This window comes from Drosophila erecta, unplaced genomic scaffold (assembly GCF_003286155.1).
Source record: "Drosophila erecta strain 14021-0224.00,06,07 unplaced genomic scaffold, DereRS2 tig00000126-arrow-pilon, whole genome shotgun sequence".
Lineage (NCBI taxonomy): Eukaryota > Metazoa > Arthropoda > Insecta > Diptera > Drosophilidae > Drosophila > Drosophila erecta.
Window position 1 is genome coordinate 7,675,927 of NW_020825209.1, and position 17,724 is coordinate 7,693,650.

Sequence of the window (17,724 nt, forward strand, 5' to 3'; positions counted from 1 at the left end):
GGCTGCCTAGCCACTAATTGATAAAGTATATTTTTATATTATTTATCTGTATTTATGGTATATAGCCTGATTAATCATTAACCCATTGCATGTGGAAGGTTCTTAGATAAGGCTTTCAGAGAATCGAAATCGAAATAAACGAGGGTATGGGCTCGTCTAGAGCCACCTCGCAGCAAGGCGGATTCAATCTGAAACTGGAGCCAAGCTGGGGCACAATCGCAAATGGACAGAGACTCGGGAAGTGCGTCTAGTTACACCGATTAGAACGGGCGAGAGCTGAGAGTTGCGTGCTGGAAACTGGAAACTGGGAGCTGGACACAGTGACCTTGAGCGGCAAGTGGAGCTGATAAGGCGGCATTGGAGCGCTGGAAGTGGGAGCTCGAATCGAATCTTGGGAGCGGAAGGGCGTCAGTTGCTTGTTTGCCACCGAGATGAGCGCAATTAAGCCCGCCCTGCTGCTGTGCCTGATCCTCGCCATAGGCCTGTTCCTTGGCCAAGGTCGGGCGAATCCCGTGGAGGCGAATGTGCCCAATGTGCCCAATGTGCCCGATGTGCCCGCGTCCGCCGCCAACGAACTGGACATCGATTTCGGGGAGGAGGACGCCACCGAGAAGCCACTGGGCATAGTCTCGATCAAGGTGCGCCACATCCAGCCGGACCCCGCCCACTGCACCCAGCTCTCGCCCCACCACCCACACCACCCCCAGTGCCACAGCTACTGCAAGCGCCAAGGTCACTGGGTGGGCCAGTGCAAGAGGAACTCCTGCCACTGCTTCTCCTAGGTCCTTCGGCTATCTGAACCCCGAAACGGCCTTTTTTTTAAGTGCAAAACTGTGCGAGTGTGTTTATCTATTACATCAATTGTTGTTTACGGAAGAAAGACCAACTTACTCAATTCATACGCACATTATGTATTCTGCGACCTACTTACTCAGCCTGGAACTTAATAAATGTTCAAGTTAAATCCACTTCTATTGGACACTACATGGATGTGGATTATTATTTTGTGGTTGAGGAAAACTAGTTTAGCTGGGTTTTAAGCGAGCACTGAATCCAAATTTGTAGAACGCAGAAGAGGAAGGTGGTAAAATGAATATTCACGGATGCTTTCCATAGCCATCCATGCCCATCAAGTGAAACTTTTGCTTGGCTAATTACCAAATGTTATCATAGCTTACGGGTTACTGAGATCGGCCAGGAATGAAAAGAATTTCCAATTAGGCTGAAATCCAAACTTCACTTCAAAGAGTCGGCGATTTAATGAATGTCATTGAAGGCCCAGCCACGCCAATTATATCCATTAGTTGACATTTAGGCAGTGAATTGCGGGCTTGAAGAGGTCGGCGGCTCAGATACTCGCATATTGGCCAAGTTTGATTGATGGCATTGTTCTGTGCCATAAGCTGCAGGTCTTACCCCAAGTGCCCCCCATCTGGGTGCCCTGGGCACGCCTAAATCATTGCTTTCCCTAGTTGGATGTGACAAGGAAAATGGGTAAATACGAAATAGATTTCCAGCCGTTGCTCTGGCATTTCCATTCCCCCTCACACATGTTCTAAACTGATTTCAGCTCAATATAATGTGACGTCTCTCGCCTTTGATAAGGGTTCTCCTCTCGGCCGGATGCTGTCAAATGATAAGCAGCAGACAAGCCCAATAAAGGGATATGGCGGAGATGGCGAATTGTTATTATTACAACACTTGAAGGGCAGGAGGGTTCAAGGGGGAGGAGGGCCCTAAAACATGGCACGCACGAATGCCTTTCCAATTAAAAATTCAAAACCTTTTTTCAGCCACTCACCAAATTGGCGAGTTACGTGCCAAACAGAAAGACAGAAGGTTCCAGCTCGGCGCTATTTTTATGCACACGCATTATCGCAATTATGTCGAATGGACGAGCTGAATATTCCACAAGAGCTGAATATTCCAATTAAACGCATTGATACCCTATCAACAAATCAACTAAAAGTAATAGGAGTCATAAGCTTTGCGACAACTTTGCAAAGCATGATCATGATGAAATTTGCGTTGAGAGTAAGTAAAAGTGGTTCGAATACAATGCGTAGTTTTCGGCCTCATTACATTTCGTGCGATTAGATGCTGCGCCTTATCAGTTAGATTGCTAATCGTGTTGGTGCGGCAGGTAAGTCGCTTCCGGGGGGAGGAGCTCAACTAGCGCCGGGGGACTTGGGATACCGAATCCACATCGATGGTAGATACTCCACCGGCTAACATCAAAAATATACATATTTTCGTGTGTATCTTTATAATAATTTGTTTGCCAGCTAAACTCTCCCCGGGGCACATTTAACTAAAGCACAGCCGAGGACAGCATTGATGGAGAAGTGGGTGGGTGGCAGGGTCCTGCCGAAGGATGCGAGGTGGCGAGTATCCCGGCCTAACCGACTGCTCGTGGCAATTATAAATTGTGCAAAATAATTGCATTAAATATGTAAAAAGGCGACGCCGAATAGAGGAGCGTATTACAGGACGCCAGTGGGATCCTTTGGCTGCGGCAGTGTGTGTGCTTCGAACTACGTGCCACCTATTAACTTTGACCCCCAGCTCCAGCTCCAGCTCCAGCACTCCAGGACACCAGAATACACGACCCTCCAACTTCGTTGGCCCAGCAAAAAGTTCTCCTCTTTGAGTGCACATTGTGACGAAGATGCGACGCCAGTGCCGGGAGCACTAAGTAACTTATTAGCACCGGGAAGAGTCGGCTTTGGACACATTCCATTTGCTTGCAAATTTAATGATTCCGCAAATGAAATTTCATTCTCGCTTTGCAATTGTTCATTTCCCCGCCGTGGAGAGTGCTATTGCAGTCCGGCCCAGGAAACCAAGTTGGCTGCCTAATGAAGCCTTCCTGGACTCCAAACGCCGTCGAACGTACAGGTTTCACTCCGAAAGAGAACAGATGATGGCACAATCATACTCAGCACTAAGCAGTACACTCCTTTGAACATTTCAGTAGAAACAAAAATTAGTTAACACAAAATTAAAGCCAGCAGGTGAACCCTTCCATTTTTCGATAAGTAAATATATTTATCATTTGGAGGCGATTCAATCGAATTTTATTGAGTTTTAACAATATAATAACATTTTTTGTCGTGAAAACATATAACCCGATTCTTGCTGTGTGTTTTTTCGCCCTGTTATGTTTCCATTAACATGAGCACATATGGGCCAAGTCAAAGAAGTGTGTGCAAAAAGTAGAACGAGAGATAATTGATTTGTTATTTCCATTATAAAGTTTATTCGCCGCTCGCACGAGTAACAACTTGCTGTGCATATTTCGGTAGAATAAAAATTATGAAAATCCTTGGTCACTTAAGGACCTTCCACTGGGATTTCCGACGCCACTTAGCCACCTCGTCGCACTCACAGCCACTCCCTTTCAACCTTGCAACCTTGCAACCTTTCAACCCTGCAACCTTTCAACCGGAGCGAGCAAACAGTTGCTCATTTATGTCTTTGCCCTGTCGCCCCGCGCTTGCAACTCATTACTCATACCACACGTTGGCCGGCCCAGGAAACGGGGGAGTTCGATTCACATGCGCTCCATTGGCTCGAAAGTACAGCTCAGGAGTGCGGAAACACTTGGCTCATTTGCATAACACCAGAGACATAGGTCTGCAATAAGGTAGAAAACTCATAACATAAATACTTTTTAGGCATATCTAAACAATACTAATAAATAGAGTTTTTTGTATATTACCTTAGAATAAGTGTTCGAATATATGTAACAATAATCCTATTGTGATAAAACTTTAACCTGAATATTTTTGAATAATTTTAAGAACCCAAAAAAGCAAACTTGGCACGCAACAAGTTGAGCATTTCATTTGGCATTTCGAAATACCTCTAGCGTGGCAAGTAAAGTGGCCAAATACGATACCGCTGGTTCGCGTAAATAAAGATATTAGTGAGTCATCCACTAGTCCGGGAAGCTATTTAATGGATACTTAATCGAAGCCAAGTGTTAGTCATTTGAGCTGCGTGGGAGAGCCAGTACCTTCCTCTTCCTGCCCAAAAACAACCGACAATTTGCAGATACACGAAATATGCGCCAGTGAAGTCGCAGTCGAATTGCCGCATTTCGATCGTGGCAACAAAATGAAAAGTGAATCAAAGCAGTGGCAACGGAAACGAAATTAGGCGTCGAACAAATAAAATATGAAGAATGTGCAAATTAGCTGAAATTCGTTCACGCACGAATGAAACGGGACTGGGTAGTGGGGAAATGATATAATTGCTGGGGCAGGAAATTTAACTGACTGAGTGAGTGACTCGACTCGACTCGACTCAACTCAACTCAACTCGACGCAACTCGACTCGAAAAATGTGTATTTTTTCACCAGAAAACGGGGTGCCGGTAAAATGCAAAGTTGCCGCGCATGCCGCGCATGCTGCGAATGCCCCAAAGTGTTGCACACTTGACTGCCCCGAATGATGGCAGTGGCAAGTCGAACGAAGGGCGCTTGGGCTGCATGGTGGCAGCAGCCCAATTGCCAGCGGCGTTCACCACCCACCCACTGGGATGACTTTCCCAAACCCCCCTCCTCGTGGGCGTCAATTACAACCAGGCTCCCAGTTCCCTGCTCCCCTTTAATTTCCTGCCTGCCCCCCGTTGCCGGCGCTGCCAGTCAATGAGTGCTCCATTTTTAATGGATTCTTTGTGAGCCAGCCACCCGCTCGAGCACAGAATCATGCAATTACATCGAATTATGATCGGATGGGAACTACCAGTATGAAGTACTTAGCCTGGCTGATACTAGCAAACCATAACTTGCCTACTGAATACTGTGCTTTTAATTAAAAAAATATATATCAAGTCAGTTGGGTCCATCACTAAGTTGCTGCATTTTTTACAACTCCTAACTAAATTTGCATGGCTATTAACATCAACTTTTGGAAAAGCCAAGCAAGGCAAACGTTAGTAGTAACCAGAGAATATTCAAGTCACTTACTGAATTATAAGTTCCCGTTCTGTGAGCATCGCCTGAAAATATTTGCATGTCCTCAATGGGTGTACACCTTGTCCATTGGCCGAAAATTTATGCGGGCACACGCTTTCTCAGAGGCACTGCAAAAAAATCCTTCGATTCGGCGGCATTCCTTCGAGCCGAAATAAGCTGTGCAGCTTACGGGGCTCTTGACTGACCAGCCACCTCGGAAAAACCTGAAGGAACCGCACCAGATGCACCGAGTGCACGGCACAATTGCAGGCACTTCTTGGGAGCTTGCTTACTTATTCATGGCACGGCTTCCATTCGGAGCTCGCCAATTGCCGTTATTGCAGGGAAAGGTGCTTGGTACCCCTTAGGAAGTGGGGTGTATTGGTCCGCGAACGAGCGGGACAAATTGGCGCCCTAAACGGAATGAAAGCGGAAAGAAGTATCACAAGTAGGCAGCATGTTTTCTGTGGATACTAGCCTGTTGCTACAAGAAATTACCAGTAAATTTGTTTAAGATTCTAAATTTAGCCTATAAACAATAACCTAGAACAGTCCCTTGCAGTGCTATTTAAATGAGCCACAAGTAGAGGGTATGCAATAGTGCGAAGAGGATTACTTGACTTTCCTTACGGGTGGCTTGTAGCCAAAGCTTGTAGCCGAAGTGTCCACTGCACGGCATTCCGTGTCGTTCGCCGGATACGGACGGCGATAGCGGAAATTATACTATCTGCTAACTGGTTTCGTAATGTTTACTTGGTCCACCACGCCGCATTGCCCATCGACCACCTCGGAATGCATCCACAAAATATTCAGTGAACAAATCGACTCCCGGACCGGCCGGCCTGGCCAGCAACTGCATTTAAAGAGTTTTTCATTTGACTGAGCAATTCGGTTCTTATTTTAGTTGCGGGACCAGCGGTGGGTTTATTAGGCAACCTTTTCTGTGCATTTGGCACTTTTGGAGTCGGATCCACTGGCCAATAGCGCTCCCAGCAAAGAGGAGAGCCCAACACTGTCAGTTACAGGTTTTTCTGATTTATGCTTAGATAAATGTCATGTTCATTTGCTGGCCATGTTTGTTTATTCATATGCCCGATGTGAGCTGCTATTTCGGCCTTTTTAACACGCTTCACTGCGTTTCCAGGCACAAAGTTCTTCTAACGAAAGGATGGTATCACGGTGCGGAAATAAGCGGATACGGATTGTAGTTGTGCCACATTCCATGGCAGAAAACTGCGAAACTGAGAAACATTGGCCATTCTGCAGTGAAAAGATGATGAATGATAATCACCCGTACTTGCAAATACTTCTTTTTTAGTAATTTATTCTCCCACTTTCGCCACGCGAAATATCAGGCATCCCCTCGAAACCCACAACTCCGACCGCCCCTTCTGTATTTGATTAAATTAGTTGTCAGCTTGTATTCACTTTGTTCTCATTTTCATTCTTGGCAAACTTTTTCGCTGGCCTGTTTTATTGTTGGCTCTGCTGGTGCCGCTGTTTCGATGTTTGTAGTTCGTATTCCCTTGCCCAATTAAACGCTTTTTTCCATCCGCCACAAGCAGCAGCGACAGCAACAACAAAGTGTTTTTGATTAAAATTAACGAAAGTTTCTGGCCTGGTTTAAAAGTCAGGAGCGCCAAGTGGGCGGCTGGGCGGCTGGGCGGCTGGGCGGCCAACAATTTTGGCCAACAGGGAATGACAACAAGTGGCCAAGGACACAATATATCGCGTTGAATGCATGATAAGCTGCGTAGGCAAAATAGCAGCATACAGGGGAAACTCGAAAGGTATTGCCGATATCTATAATTTAACTATATCTATATCTTATCTATAATTTTAACTGCAAGATTAATCTCCTATCATTTGGCGTCATACCTGCACATTTTTGTTTGAGAACCACCCAGTTGCACTGATGAGTTGGCTGAAGTTCGACTTAGGGCAGCTCCACTGTAGGCGGAAGCACAGAAGGCACAAAACTGAATTCAGCCCCAACGATGTGAGCCACTGTCACAGCCACAATTCAAACAGTTTGGCAACAGAAATTGGCATCGTTTCAATGCAGCGCCAACTTATTTAAAGTCAACCGAACCGCTGCGTTTAAAACAGCGCCGAAATCGCGCGCGTTTTCCCAAGCAAGTTGGCACACACACCGCAAGCTAAATTACGTGGCAGATTCAAATGAGCATTTGAAGCATTTCCATGGAAAACTTTTTCGACTTTTTCGCCTTTTTCGCCCGTATCTGCAGTGTGTGCGCGCTTTTTTCTCGTCAGCGCGGAAATTGTAATGAATAATTTAGCTTTTAACTGTTCGGGGAGCTGAGCAGGCCAAGTTAGCCAAGTTAGCTGGCCCGAGGTGGGAAGTTGGGTGTAGGAAACTTTGATGCTGGAATGCTGGGCTGCCGCGGAGTTGGTGGAGCTGCTGGAGCTGCTGGAGCTGCTGGCGTTGCTGGTGCCACGCAATCTGGTTCGGATGGCCATGTGGAGGGGCTTAGTTTCGAGCTGGCTCGGTTGCGTTGACAACCACTTTGCGTCTGCGTTTGGCCAACGGCTATCGAGGCCCCATGAAGCGAATCTGAGATTGAACCCGGCTGGGCTGCAGCATCTGCACGGCTGAGAGATACATCTCTGCACAAATAAGCCACTTTTGCTATTGGCTGCGAGGCAGTATCTCTGCTTGCGAAGAAAACTGGCAATAGACATTGAAAATATACAATTTACTTATACAGCTTGACATTTACTTAGGCAAGTGTCGAATTAAAGGGGCGCATTGATTTATTTATATAAATAAAATCCACAGATTTAAGCGGTATGTATTGCAGTTGCTTTGATTTTAACTAATTTAATAAGCTTCATCGCTAACTTTGATTAACAGTTATGGTGTCAAACAAAAGTCTGCAACATCAAAAATACACTGGGAGTAATTGCTCCTAATAAAGTGTAATGACTGGCTGGCAATGTGACCAATGTTAATGGCAATTTAAGCTTTAATTGGAAAGGGTGTACTGCATTTCAAATGCTTTACTACACTGGCCCAAAAGGAGTTGTTTTGCTTACAATCTGCCACTCAGTGATTTTCTTTTCATTTAAACTATCTGTATTTATGCCCTTGCCTAAAATTTCTTCTACTTGTTTGCAACTAAATTTATACACTGAGAAGCATATTTAATTAGTGCCGATCAAACTGTGGATGCCTTTTTCGCCCTACTGTTTCTGCAAGTGCACCCAAGTTTTTCTTTTCGCCGGAAAAGCCGAAAGAAGGCTAGTAGTGCACTTGTCGAGCCAAAGTCCGTCGAAACCAGTTGAGTGGGGTGTCGCATTGGGGGATTGGACATTGGAGATGGGGGCTGCCGATGGAGGATTGCGAATGGGGCACCCCACCTGGCTGCGGATCTCGATTTTAGGCTGCATTTCATCCAAAATGCGACAGCCCGAGGTGCATTTCCGTGAAAATAATTGATGGCCGATGGCTTGCACGCTTCCTTTTTGTCTTTGATAACCAGTTTTGCGTTGCACTGATTTAGTTTCGACAATTTGGAGCCGTTCGATTGCATAAGTCCGATTGCCAACGCATCGCATCGCTGTTTCCTGGCCCCAAGTGCACCGCCTCCTAGTTTTCGGTTTTCAGTTTCCAGTTTATATTTTTATACCCGATACTCGTAGAGTAAAAGGGTATACCAGATTCGTTGAAAAGTATGTAACGAGCAGAAGGAAACGGGCACTTCTTTATATATCTTGTAAATTTCTATGGATTTTCCAAAATACTTTTTGCCTCGCCCACAAGCCGCACAAAACGCTCACGCCCACACTTGTAAAAAATGTTAGGTTTTTTTAATTTTATTGTTTTTTCCCCAATTTCTGCCCATATGGCAGAAATTTGGAAATTTCCCGTTAGCTGAGTAAAAGGTATCTGATAGTTATATCGACTTTAGCATTCTATCTTGCTTAGTTTGCAGTTGCCCCAAAGTATTGGGCTACTAATTAGATTTTGTCTGAGTCTGGCTACAAATTATGCGGCCACCCAATGAAATGACAAACTGGCGACACAATCATTTGCGATTTGATACCGCCCCGGATTATCGGGTTGCAACGCACATAGATCGTTTGTGCAACAGTCTATAATTTGGGGCGCATTGGACGCTGTTCTGTTCAAAATTGCGCTGCAAGAGGAGCGGGTGGCAAATTAAAATATTTCATTATAGAAACGATGCAATTATTCGTGGCCGAAAATTGGTTCTGTTATGTGGAAATTAGATTATGTTAGATTTCCGAGCGAGTTAATAATTATTTCACGCTTTAAATTGTAATTATTCGCATTGCGCTGGGAGCACATTTGACAAATGGGTTTTATATCCCTGTCCTTAACTATAATAATTATAATAAAGCCACTTTTACAAGCAATCCATTCACGCAGTGTACAAAACGCTGGCCACACATAAGCAAATACCAAAATTCAGACACAAAGATATTGGGCTATATTGTCTTCCGAGCTGAGCCAGCCTTTTTGAATATTTTATGCCACACCAAAGGCAATTTGCGGTAAGTGTGGTGCATGAAAAAAGCGGAAAAGCAGGGAGCAGAACAATTTGCTGAAATTGTGAAGTGAAAAAGTTTGCTCTGTTTGATTTAAGCACAATTTTCGCACTGGAGCACATCGCATCAGATGCTTTTAATCCTGGCCAACCTTTCGAGCCAACAAACTTGCTAAACAAACAAACCAAAAACTAACCATGCATGCGAGCCCGCTTTTCCGCCCACTTGCCACGCCCACTGCAGACCACATCACCTAGTTGGCACTACTAATTATGACACTTTGCTGTCCGAGAAACAATTAAATGGATGTTGCCGCGCTCAGAAAACCGGGGACTTTTAACTTCCCTACCTGCAGTCATCCCAAAATCCTGGAGTGCGAATGGCAATGCCAATGGAGATGGAGATGGAGATGGAGATGGAGATGGGGAGCTCTTAACTTGCCGCACACATTTTACGTCCGACTGCAAATTGGGGGACTTTTATATGATGTGGCATGGGCAGAGCATTTTTCGGCAGCCAAAGGTGGAAAGTGGGATAGAGTGGGTCGTTCGGGGCGGAAAGTTAGTGGTGTTGTGTGCCATTGCCGAAGTAACAGTTAAGTTTTATGGAAAGCCACTTGATTTTATTAGGAGCCCTCATAAAACCATCGTCCGTTGTAAACGCTTCGCTCAACAACGGAAATGGCCAGGACGAGGCTTGTCAGGCATCCAAACACCCGAAGGACGTGGTCGCCACAGGACCTGCAATGCAAAAACAAACTGCTAATGAGTGCAAGCTAATCCCACTTGGGGCAAACAACGAGAATGCAGCGAGAAGTGGCACTTCGTGTAATGTGAGGAATTAGTACAAGTTTAATTGCACTAAAAGTTCTCGTGCTAAGCCTTATCGATTCGCGATGGGTGAATTGTGGCAAGAACAAGGAGTTAAACAAGTGCCTTGAACTTTGTTGGGCTGGCTTCTTCCGGAAATCAAAAAGATTGGCTTTGCTATGACAATTCTTGGGCAGCTGATTAGTTTGTTAGAAAATAAAGCTAAAAGGCATTACCCAAGGACTTACTTCCGATCTCTCGATGGATGCAGCAGAAAAAGTCGATGACGCAAGCCAAATGGGAGCGGCGAATCTGCAGCTGACAATGACCATCGGTTAATGGCCGTGATTGTGCTCCACAAATGGCTCAGTCGGATCGCGGCGACACCAAAAGGTGCTTGCCCCCAACGGTGGCAAGTGGCTGGTTGCAAGTGGCTAGTGGCTAGTTGCTAGTTGCTAGCTGCATGCTGCTTGCTGCATGTTGCTGTTGGCTGGTGGCCAATTTGCAGCTGCAAGTTGCAAGGCGCTGCCTATAAAACGCCGCACGGCTGGCGAACCAATTTCACTCTCACTTTGTTGGCCAACGCGCGAGCTAGCGATTTCAGCCGCAGTAAAATCGCGCGCGATTCCGGCGCGTCTACTTAACCACAGCAAGAGCGAACGTCTGCATTGAACAAATAGCCGTGAAAAGTGTTTATAAATTTGTTTGTTTTACAGTTTTTTTTTGTCTTTTTTGTTTTGGTTTGCCGCGAATCGAATTTTAATTGAGTGACAGAGGGAAACCAAATTAAAACGAACAAAATAAGTGAACACAAAATAAATTATATAAATCGTATACGCGTATGTGTATTGTAAATGTTGGTTTGAATAAATAAAGCAGCAGCCATGGGAATAATTCCTCTCATACGGGTAAATAATGCAAAATAGGTTTAAGCCCATGTAATTGAAATCGAACCCACTGAAAGTTGCCCATCAAATATTGATAATGACAGAAATCAGCGCCTATTTTGATTACTTCCACTCGATTTCGTGCCATTCTGGCCATTCAGATAATCGAAGGGAGATAATTCTTACTGATGCAGAGCGAGTCGTGATAGCACAACTTTATTATTCATTAAATGTTTCAGCGCAGTGGATGATACATGATAATAGGCTAATGCCATTGAATAATTGTAAATACCTATGGATAAAATGTACATAATTAAGCGCCGTATGCCATCCGTTGAGCTTATTTAATTGTTTGTTCCCTGGTCCCGTTTTTCCCTTTGATGCCTACATTATTCATAAACAAGAGTATTGAATTCAAAAAGTCAAGCGAATAATCGCGCCCACCCAAAACAACCCGACCCGACCAACCAACCACAACAAACGTGGCCAAGTCATTGCTCATCTCAAAAGATCAGATCAGATTTACCACATACGTATGTACGTAAGAGTACTCGTATGGTCGTATGTGAATACAAAAACCGAATATGCGTTCGAATAATAGGCGCAAATGGATGGGAGGGTATTTGCTGCCATGCAGCTAATTATTAATTACCTTTATGCCAGGTTCATTGTACACACTCGGCTTAATTACGAGTATTAGTTATTAATCGCGTGTGCAGTGGAAGAGCAAAAATAATAATGTGCGATAAGAGCGGAAAACAATTGCACTTTGGTGAATAAAATTTCATAATTGCATATAAATCATTTTAATTAAATTATTATTATGAATTGCAGTGCAAATATTTTTAATCAAACGCATTTTTCCGACATTTAATGCACTAAATGGACTATGAGCCATCCAGCACGCGCAACGAGCATGGCCAACTTATTGCGCTGATTTCGATTTAAGTTGATTGCATTTCGATTCGCCCCCTTTCACGCCCCAATATTCCGTGTTCCAGGTACTGGCCGCCATCGCCATCGCCATCTGTTGCCTCCTGACCACTTCCTGCCGCGCCGCGGACATCGAGGCCGTTTCCAGCAAGGCCGCGGACAAGGTCGAGGCCGCCACCACCACCAAGCTGACCCCCACCATCGCGGAGGACTCCGACTCCAAGAGCAAGACGGGGAAGCGCGACTCATCGGATCAGACAGGTGGGCGGTGGCCAGGTTCCCTATACTCGTGCATCATTATTTAATGGTTATTTCCACTGGCCACAGTCTGCAGTGGGGGTTTTTCCCGAGTTTTATCGCTAGAAAATAATTCGATTTGACAGGAAAAAAGAAAAGAAAAAGGGGCTACAGCAATGCAGGCAGCATAGAAAAGATGTCTCCATAGAAGTTCTTTAAAATCGATTATCGCACAACTACAATTTAGACTAGGTGTTCCAGCTGGCAGATCTTCGCTAAATAAATGCGTGCCCAGATACATCTTGAGCAGCTGAGATCTAACGGAAATATGGTATATATCTTAGAATGGCGATTTCCGTAACATTTCAGTTACCACTCAAACTTCATGTATCTGCACGTGCACAAATTAATCAGCCAAACAGGGCAGCAACATTTTAATTGCCAAGCAACTTCAGTTAGCGCCACAGGCTGATTTGCAGTATTTACAGTGACTGACCGCAAATTTGCACCGGCAGGTGGTCCGTACTTGAGCCTATCGAGCAGGAACCCACCGTTCCGCCCGTTTTACCCACCCGGCAGCCACTTTGAGGCGGAGACGCCCACGCCCATCTTCGGACCCACCACGCTGCGCTACACGGCGGCGGAGGCGGCACCACAGACACAGGTACGCAGCAACCACATCCAATGCATTTAATTACGGCGCCGCTATCTCTGGGTGCCACCCACTCACTCTCCGTGCCCCACCACCCCCAGGCATTCTACGGGCAGAAGGCGCCACCGCAGCAGCACCGCTTCAGCTTTGCAGCGCCGCCGCAAGTGGAATCCTATCAGCGACATGTCGCGTTCAAGCCCGCTGCCCCCTCGCCGCAGCCGCATCAGCAGCCGCATCAGCAGCCGATTTTCAATTACAGCGAACTGGAGCCGGAGGCGGGAGCCACCGCTCCACTGACCACCCAGAAGTACCTGCTGCAGCCGCAGCAAAAGCTGCAGCAACGCATCCAGTACATAATCGCCATACCCCTATCGTACATGCGACAGCTGCAGCAGCAGCAGCAGCTGCAGCAGCAACAGCAGCAGCATCAGCTGGTCTTGGGTCCACCGCCCACCACCAGCACCAGCACCACCAGCACGGCACCACCCTCAGCACCACCGGCCAACGGCAGGCATCCGGTGGTGCAGCTGCTCGGTCCGCTGGCCCGCGACCATCAGGGCCAGTACAAGCCCTACTACCAGTCGGATGCCGCCAGTGCAAGGCTCGCGGGACCCGGCGCACCACTGATCCACCAGCCGTACCTGCAAGTCCCCACCAGCCTGCTGATGGCCGCCGCCCAGCAGCTGCAGCAGCAGCACCACCAGCAGCAGCAGCAGCAGCAGGCTGTTTACGCCAAGGTGGCTGCCCCACCTGCACCACCCACCTACCAGCCCGCCCTGATCTACCAGCCGCAGGCCCAGGCACACCACCACCAGCCGCAGATCCAACTGCAACTGCAACGGATCTTCCTGCAACCGCCGCAGCCGCAGCAATCGACCATCTACGCCGAGCAGCCAGCTCCACTTTATGGTAAGCCAACATTTTAGATTACTAGACTCGTACTTTACCTACGACCAGTAAAAGAAACCACAACGCGTGCCTCGACTATCGCTTACCCGTTGCTCCATCAAAAGTCGCCTGTATATCGCTACCTCCCTCGCGCTGGCTTCAGCTGAGTAAGAGGTATGTGATAGTCCAGGCACTTGACTACCTCGTTCCCCTATTTTATAATCGCTTGCAACGGGTGGAAGCTGGGCTAAAACGCCCCAAGTACTTCAGTATCAATAAACATGTCAAATATTATAGTCCCATATAATGGGACAGCTACTGCCTATAAAAGTGCAGTTTGGGAAATGCATTAGGTAGCATTTTGGGCCAACTATGCCCTCGATGCGAGGCACAAAGCCCCACCGAAACAATTGGGATGCCAAGTCGATGGTCTGGGCAAAGACACTAGAAAAATAAGATGCGTAACGCCATACGATTTTTACTACTTTGTGCAAGTAACACATACAGTGCATACATTCATGCATGCATGCATGCATGCATGCATACATACATACATGCATGCATACATACATGCATACATACATGCATACATGCATGCATACATACATGCATACATATACATACATACATACATACATACATACATACATACATACATACATACATACATACATACATACATACGTACGTACATACATACATACATACATACGTACGTACATACATACATACATACATACATACATACATACATACATACGTATGTACATACATACATACATACATACATACATATGTACATACTTACATGCATGCATACATACATACCTACATACCTACATACATACATACATAACTACATAACTACATGCCTACATACATACCTACATACATACATCCACCGGTACATACACTACACTCACTGCTCGATCGGTAAGAGAGAACTACTTTGCGACTCAAAATTTGAAGACATTCCTTACAGTCCTCGCTAGAACTAGTTGGGAATTATAGGGCTACAAGAAAATATTTTACCCAAACAAATATCAAAGGCGGCAATAACTATCTGTTCCGACAGTAGGTTAAACATTCTTCAGGCTTTAATTAAGACTTTAATTTCTACTACATTGTGCAAGTAACACATACACTACATACATACATACATACATACATACATACATACATACATACATACCTACATACATACATACATACATACATACATACATACATACATACAATTTTAGCATTTAACTATCTGATCCATCTGATCCATCTTAACTATCTATCCATCTGAGATTTTTATACATGAGAAAAACTACTCTATAGAATCGGACATTGGAAAACTAAAGGCACCATCTGATTTTTTTTAATATCTGCAAAATACACATTACAGTTTTTGAAAATATTTTTAAAAATATTAAAAAACAACGGTGTATAAAACAATTTATATTAATATTTTATATTCAACATTTATTATTTCAAGTCGACTCGAAGGTCATATAAATATAAGACCCCATTACAATTGTAATGTCCTCCCCGTGGTGTTCCCTGGATACCTAAAATACATATATTACCGATAATTAATAATAAAAATATTTATGTGTAAACGGTAGCTAATTCGAGCGGCGATTAAAACATCAATTTTTAAATACTATTTAGCTCATATTGCAACGAAATTGACCAAAAGATTAATCGAATTCGTTTCTTAGATAAATTGATTTCGCACCGCAAATCGTCTCCTAGCACAACTTTTCTGTTTACTGTTTTCACTCACGCAAGTGTTTTAGATTTTTATGCTCTCAATTTTATGCGAGCGGCAAGAGAGCAAGAGAGCGGCAGTCGCCAAAAAAAATGGCTGCATAGTGCAAAACCATTCAAGTTTCTTTGGTCTGGGCAATTAGAGTCCGTAATGTAGCCGACTGGCAAAGTGCTGTGATGCCGTGAAATCTGATGCGAGTAATCCCCTTGTTTCATTGCGCCTTTCAGCATATCCGCTGCAGCAGCACCACCACCAGCAGCAGCAGAAGCCGCACCAGCAACAGCACCTAAAACAGGAGCATCACTCGCAGCAGGCACATAAATACACGCCTGCGGCGCCGACATCTCCGACAGCATTGACAACATCAACAACGAGCACCGCAGCAACGGCAGCAGCAGCAGCAGCTCCACAGACTGCAGCAGCAGCAGCAACACGACAGCAACACTTGCCCCTGGTGCACTACAATCCCATTTACGTGCAGGCACCCGCCGAGCAGCAGCAGCAGCAGCAGCAACATCAATTTGCCATATTGCCACGTTTTAGCAATAATAACCCCAAGGCCGTTTACAGCCTGGCCCACGAATCAGCGGGACCGGGAGCGGGCGCGGGTCCCATTCACTTGGTCAGATTGTCGGCGGCCAATGGACCGCCGATCCATCACTACCACCACTACCAGCCGGCGCCTCTGCTGCAGCCGCTCTATGGCCATGCGCCGCAGCAGTATGTGTCACCCTACGCGGCCGGCGACGAGGTGCAAGGTTCCAAGTCCGCCTCCGGCTCCAGCTCCCTTTTGGCCGGACCCACGCCATCGCCACTCATGACTGCGGCCTCGCCGGCCATTATACCGTACTTCAGCCATCCGGGCGCCGTGCATTATGGCACGCATTTGTACCAGCCAGGTGCAGCAACAGCGCTGGGCGCAACAGCAGCAGCAGCAGCACCCTCCGCAGCAGGAACAAAGCAGCAGCAACAGTCGACCGCAACAAGTGGGGGACAGCTGCCAGGTGACAGCAACAATATTGTGAAATATCCCTAAGGCGATCAAAGCAACAATGACCAGGAGCACCAGGAGCAACATCACCACCCAGCAACTATCGCCCATCGTCCAGGGATGCAGCTTAGCTTTAAGCTCGATTTCAGGACCTCCAACGGATTTCCCACTTGTTATACGCTGTTGCTTTTGCTCCTGTTTGCGGCACGCTAATTACGTATTTTACTCGATTTCGAACCCCCCATTTGGAGCCCCAGCTCCCTGTTGTTATGCAAATGCGGTGCCGTCGCTTTTGCTTTTACAACTTTTAATTAGTTCGCCAGTACTCGACGGCGCCCGTTCGGTTTTGTGTAAATATTTGAGAAATTTTCCAATAGACTCGCCAAATAAATATTTGCCTAAGCCTACATATACGTACGTCTCCGCTGTTTTAGCCTAAGAACTCGCTATGTTTATTGTAACATTAACAATTATGCTCACAAATATACTCGTTTATTAACTGGAGGCAAAGGATTTCATTTCGTAAGCGATCCTGTAAGTAAAATAAGCATTTTTACTTGTTATATCTTCACGGGATCCTATAATCGCTATGTCGCACCGTTTAAATTGCCACTGATGAGTTACATAATTATGCTGGTAATTCAATATTTAAGCACACATTCAGTGCAATGACTGCGAAAATGAATCAGATTGAAATTGTCGCTGGAACCGCGCATTGGTTAAATCATTAATCGCATATCCATTAATTGACTTATGTGGACTTTAACCATGCACAGTGGGCCAAAATGGGTTCAAAAAATATTGATAAAAACCAAATGAGCTTTCCGAATTTGTATTTTATCTTCCCACAATACTGGGCTCTCAGTGCAAGGGTAGAATTGAATTCCGATTGTGTGCTCGATATGTTAAAACCCAGTTAAGCTGGCAAAAAGGCTATTTTGCAAATATGATAAGTTGAGCGGCAAGAGTGCCACGCCCACTTTGGTCGCGGGAGGCTTCAATTAAAATGTCTATTATGGAATCTGCATCTGGTCAGCTGCGTTCGTGTGGTGCGGCTGTCAGAGGAGTTTGTGA

The 17,724-nt window shown here is 45.6% G+C and overlaps 2 protein-coding genes across 2 annotated transcripts; both read left to right on the forward strand.

Moving 5' to 3' along the window:
- Positions 1 to 369: 369 nt before the first annotated feature.
- LOC6550403 lies at positions 370 to 984 on the forward strand. Its single transcript, XM_001977814.3, has one exon. The coding sequence runs from the start codon at positions 432 to 434 to the stop codon at positions 780 to 782; it is 351 nt and encodes a 116-aa protein (XP_001977850.1). The 5' UTR covers positions 370 to 431; the 3' UTR covers positions 783 to 984.
- Positions 985 to 11,024: 10,040 nt separating this feature from the next.
- On the forward strand, positions 11,025 to 17,154 carry LOC6550404 (mediator of RNA polymerase II transcription subunit 15). Its single transcript, XM_026981898.1, has 5 exons — positions 11,025 to 11,211; positions 12,192 to 12,384; positions 12,876 to 13,024; positions 13,114 to 13,921; positions 15,887 to 17,154. The coding sequence occupies exons 1-5, from the start codon at positions 11,188 to 11,190 to the stop codon at positions 16,693 to 16,695; spliced, it is 1,983 nt and encodes a 660-aa protein (XP_026837699.1). The 5' UTR covers positions 11,025 to 11,187; the 3' UTR covers positions 16,696 to 17,154.
- Positions 17,155 to 17,724: the final 570 nt, after the last annotated feature.